The 5,386-nt window shown below is 35.1% G+C and overlaps 1 protein-coding gene across 1 annotated transcript; it reads right to left on the reverse strand.

Annotated features, from left to right (window-relative positions):
- Positions 1 to 1,961: 1,961 nt before the first annotated feature.
- On the reverse strand, positions 1,962 to 4,337 carry LOC140808046 (transcription factor HHO3-like). The gene is made up of 5 exons (XM_073165047.1): positions 3,921 to 4,337; positions 3,520 to 3,815; positions 3,151 to 3,439; positions 2,973 to 3,049; positions 1,962 to 2,505 (listed from the first exon to the last, which is right to left on the reverse strand). The coding sequence occupies exons 1-5, from the start codon at positions 4,063 to 4,065 to the stop codon at positions 2,161 to 2,163; spliced, it is 1,152 nt and encodes a 383-aa protein (XP_073021148.1). The 5' UTR covers positions 4,066 to 4,337; the 3' UTR covers positions 1,962 to 2,160.
- Between the last annotated feature and the right edge of the window lie 1,049 nt (positions 4,338 to 5,386).

Below are 5,386 nucleotides of genomic sequence, written 5' to 3' on the forward strand. Positions count from 1 at the left end.
CTCAACTGGTCGTTCAATTCAACTGGTCAGCAGTTGGTTCAGTTCAGTTGGTCAGATGCTGGTTCGGTTCAGTTCAGTTGGTCAGATGCTGGTTCGATTCAACTGGTTTGGTTTAGTTCAGCTGGCCTGGTTCAACTGGTCTTCAGCTTGTCTGATTCAGTTAAGTTGGTTCAGTTCAACTGATCTGATTCAACTGGTCTTCAGCTGGTCTGGTTCAGCTCAACTAGTTCAGTTCAGTTTCAGCTGGTGTGATGAAATCAGTCTAGCTGATTTCAGTTTGTGCAAAACCAGTAACTTCATCGTCATTTATCAGAATCTTAAGCTTCGATTCAGACTTTGACTTCTGAAGATGATTTGTAGATCATCGTCTTATATTTCCAACGCATACTGAATCGCTTAGTTTCGATAACCGAGCTGAGAGATATGACCAAAATACCGCAACTGCTCATACCCAACTGATTGCTGTTTTCGTGCAATCAGTTCGGTAACTCAGCGATCCGTTAGACCACGATAACATCCGAATTTGCTCAACTGACTTGGAATACAACTTGTTCCAAATTAAGTGTTCTGATAATTCCAATTGGCTGAATGTCATTTGGACTATCCAGTTGAGAGATATCATCAAAACACCAAAGCTTGCCATAAATTCAGTTTGTGCAGAATTCAGTTTCAGCTTATTTCTTGTGTTTGCAACTTCACACTTGAGTAAATATGTTAGAAACACAATAACAGGTTTTGTTAACATCAAAATCAAGATTGCGAACATGAAATATTCTAATAATAATGTCACAATTTGATCGTAATTATTACATCTCAACAATATTATAAGATAAATTCAATATCTTGTCATAAATTGTGATTAACACAAATAGTTGTAAAAAAAATTCTATTATATTCTATGAAGAAATATATCGTCATGATATTTTAATGAATTATTATTATTTTATTATATACTACAATTGTTAACATAATTTTATTATATACTACAATTGTTAACATAAAGTATTCTGTAAGAATACTTTTTATTCGTCCAAGGGGCATGAATAAGCGGGGAGAAATGATACATCTAGAATAGTAAAGAAAGGTCGATTCCCTTCATTGGTAATGGTCCCATCCTCTGGTTTTATACACATGGTATTTTGACACGAAACTTCTTTTGAAGGAATACTTGATTCCACAAGTTGGAATAAATCAACCCAGCATCGAATTATTCACATATTTGTATGGAACTATGTGTTTTAACCTGAATCTTGTCTCGAAATTTGGTGGACTTTTTGTCGAAATAAAAATATTAAAAATATCCTAGTTTACGCAGCTTAGAAGTCGATGATATGGTTTTAAGGTATGCGATATTCGATTGTACGTAGTTCACTCGACAGATATGTGTTAAGATTGAAACTTGTACCTAACTCAATATAAAAAATAAACTCAATATATATATATATATATATACCTCTTATAGATTTTATCTGATGTTGGACAACTAACACACCACCTTACGCTATTAATGAATATATGGAACGTGAAGTTTACAAGTGAAATGGCTCACCTATGTCCGATCCAACATAGTGAAACCTGAGCTCTGATAACATGATAAAATTAAAATCTGGACCTAACTCAATCCCAAAAACTAGTACAAGGAAGATGATTGTTCATGTTCATATATACAACTCCAGTATATTTTATCTAATCAATATAAGACAACTATGATACGAGAGCCCCACGCAAAGTCCTCTTATCATTGTCATATCTGCCGCTCGGCGTAGCACAGCATTTTATGGCTGGTTGCCTCAAGTTTTTGAATGTTTTATTTAAAGAAAAATGAATGATACGGCGTATCAATCCTCTATTGAATGGGCAAAATTCATAGGAGAATGGAAGTTTTTATAATATAGTCAGGCTGCTATTAGTTTCTTTAATCTATCTTTTTAATCGTAATAATCCTAAATATAACCAGCACATAGGGAAGCTCCATCCATGTTTGATCAATTTGACTGTCACTATCAAAAACAAGCCTCCAAAGTCATCAGATACAAAACAAACAAGCACACTGATGCAAGAAAATGATCGGAAAAAATCAGCCTTTGTAACTCTATGATTAAACAAAAACACTATATTAACTGCGTTGTCATTGCGAATGTTCCTTCATTTTCACAAAAATCAGTAAGACGGCGAGGCGGTGGTCGTATGCGTGGAGGACGAGGTGGCCGGGGAATGGGAATGAACCCCACCTTCACCACTATGGCTGCCACTGTCACCGGAGTGTAATTGCCTTTGTTTCGGGGAAGCTGATGCTTCTCGAAAGGGTTGTGCCAGGGAGGCAACTGGGGCGTATATTCCGGCAGGCGTAGTGGGAGCATCCCCGGATGTAGTGGTCGTAGCCATGGCAGCAGCATATTCCGGTGGCACCCATATTCCTCCCACTACCACAAACTGAGGTGTTTGTTGCGCGTTATTGTTGTTTTGATTCGAAGGACTATGTCTTCTTGTGTGCAATCGATACTTCTGAAAAGTGATCGAAAACGAGTTATTCGGAATGGGGTAAATTTCAGATAATTCCACAAAAATATTATTAAAGTATGTGATTGACTTGATCTTTCTACGAACATTCCAAGAGGGAGTATGTATGTATACAAGGAGAGGAATTTTCCCCCGAAAACATGTTAGAATACGGCCTAAAAGTTGGAATAAATTAAAGCTACGACAATCTTCTTTCTCAAGACTAAATAAATCTAATGAATTTGACATGGTCGATCCCATCGCAATATTCTTATTCACATTACGACCACAAAAGTCATGGCTTCAAATGAAAGATTCTACACCTAAACCATTTAATATCAATCCAAGATGATGCTATTCCCATTGGCAACCAACATAAACTTTCACCGCATCCACTTAATTTGTCAAGATACATCAAGAAATTTGCATTATCATGAAATGAAAGGTAAAAACAACTTTTAATGTTCACAAACCTGTAAATGACTTTTAACCTCATCATTTGTGAGCCCATCAACCTTCATCAACTCCCTTATCTGTTTAGGTGTAGCAACTGCAAAATCCAATCAATGACAACATATTCAATCGTGGATCGATATTACATACTTAATCTGATTTTATAGCTAAGTTGCAGTATGCATGACATATAGATACCTTGGGAACCACCAAGTTGATGAAGGGATTGCACAAATCTTCTGTGTAATTCCGGCGACCAACACCTCCTTGCTTTTCTTAGAGACTCCCCTTCTTTATCTTCCTTCTTATTTCTGCCACCGGTGTCCGCCGTGGAACTGGCGGATGCCGGTGGCGGTGACTTATTCTTTGGCACTTGCGTAGGAGCAGTTGGAGTTCCGCTAGTGCCTAAACTTTTCTCCTTCTTAAACGGTTGAAATGCACCGCCATTTCTCTTCACCTCCGTAACCACCACCTTTCTTGGTGAATCCTAAACTCCCAAAAATCTTCGAAATTAGCAAAAATCCAAAATGGAAACTAAAAAAATGCAATAATATTCCGGGAAATCACCTCTTTTGAAGATGGATCTGGGGTCTGATTCCAAAGCTGAACAGATCTAAGCCAGTCTGATTTCTTGGAATTCTTCTCATTACCATTCTTCTCACCATCTGTATTACTGATATCACCTAAATCCTTATTTTGCTTCTGGGATTCTTGTTCTTCACCATCAGAAAGAGACGAGGCCCTCTTTAATGGAATAAACTCTTCAAAAACCGGACACGATGTCTGCTCGGAACATTCAGATTGCCCGCGTAAATTACACTCTGTCGTCGTCCCAGAGAACTGATGTTTGCATGTCTCAATTGCTACAAATTACCAATATAAAATAAGCCCAAAACCAACCAAAAGAAATTCAAAAAAATGAAGAGTAAAAAAATGGTTAAAAAACTATAAACAGTATGATATGATACCTTGTGTAACAAGCTCAAAACAGAGAGGCAGCTCACGTCGAAAAACTTGAATCTTGTCACGCTCTTCCTGTAAAGCTTGTATATAATCTTGAAATCTCTGCATTTTCTCTGAAAAATCACTGTGATCTAAGGTGTTGATGATCATTTCTGTCCAATTTTCTTCACTGTACCCTGTTAAATTCTTACCTTACAGCCCTTATTTGGCTCGGTTATGAAATCATTACAAGAAGAAATGGTTTAAGGATTTGGGACCAGGGCGAAGAGAGATTATATGGGGCGAAGATAAGGACGTTTTTTTACCCTTAAATTGTCATAGCATAGACATAGAGAGATCCGAATGAGGAGACGAGAATAAAAGGATCTAGAGTGGAATCAAGAAAAGGAATAATCTTAGTCTGAAAAAAAAGAGCAAAAAAAAAAGACCGCGTGTGGTTACAGATTAGTTGTGCAAGAATGTGATAATTCAATTTTCATAATTGAGATGTGAGAAATTTTGAATTTTGATATATATGCTTTATTTATTAGTTTTTTTAATCAAAATTTAAACATCAAAACTAATTCTTTCTACTTTTGTTATTTTTAAACTTCGGGAAATTAATATTCTGTGGGAATGTTAGGGAAATGAGAAGCATCGGTTTGGTCTGATTTTGGAAAATGAAATTTATGCTGTATATATATATATATATATTATATAAGGTCAAGTTATAATTATTGGATAAAAAATATTCCAAAATTTTAAATTATATTTATAAATATAAATTTTTTTGAGGATAATTATATAAATATAAAATAATAATAAAAGGAAATTATGAGTTAGTTTGAGGGGAAAAAAGAAGAAAGTAATTCCAAAATTGATTTGTTTGTTTAACAAGAATTGAGGTCAGGAGAAAACGAGGGGGGAGAGGGGAAATGTCGAGGTCGGGCCGTCGCGTGCTGGTGAATCTTTGATTTTGAGATTTGTAGAGAGAGAAAGCGTGAAGGGGTTTGAATATTCGGGGTATCGATTCTGTCGCATTTATTATTATTGTTTGGATAAGTTCGAGGTGAGCTGTCTCCTCTCTTTATCTTTCCTCCTATTTAATGTGAGACTCCCTCACAGATCTTAGTTTGTGAGACGGGTCAACCCTACTCATATTCACGATAAAAAGTAATACCCTTAGCATAAAAAATAATATTTTTTATGGATAACCCAAATAAGAGATCCGTCTCACAAATACGACCCGTGAAATCGTCTCACATAAATTTTTCCCGTTTTTTATTTAATAAAGTATATCATACAAATATATGTTAATAAAATTATAATATTATTTTTAACATTTTAAATATTTTTAATATAGTTGCATTATTATTTTATATAAGAATAAAAATATAATTTAAGAAATTACATAAATGAATTTACTCATTATCTCTTTCATAAATTTTATTAACTCCAAAGATTATTTACAAAATTTTGAAAAATTTATAAA

The sequence above is a fragment of the Primulina eburnea genome, chromosome 12 (assembly GCF_022965805.1).
Source record: "Primulina eburnea isolate SZY01 chromosome 12, ASM2296580v1, whole genome shotgun sequence".
NCBI lineage: Eukaryota > Viridiplantae > Streptophyta > Magnoliopsida > Lamiales > Gesneriaceae > Primulina > Primulina eburnea.

Excerpts from the sequence above, each read along its gene's own strand:
- LOC140808046 (XM_073165047.1), bottom strand. The coding sequence starts at position 4,065 with ATGATCATCAACACCTTAGATCACAGTGATTTTTCAGAGAAAATGCAG. Across the intron at positions 3,440-3,519 it reads CAGATCCATCTTCAAAAGAG|GATTCACCAAGAAAGGTGGT; the intron begins GTGATTTCCCGG and ends TTGGGAGTTTAG. Across the intron at positions 3,050-3,150 it reads TCAACTTGGTGGTTCCCAAG|TTGCTACACCTAAACAGATA; the intron begins GTATCTATATGT and ends TGGATTTTGCAG.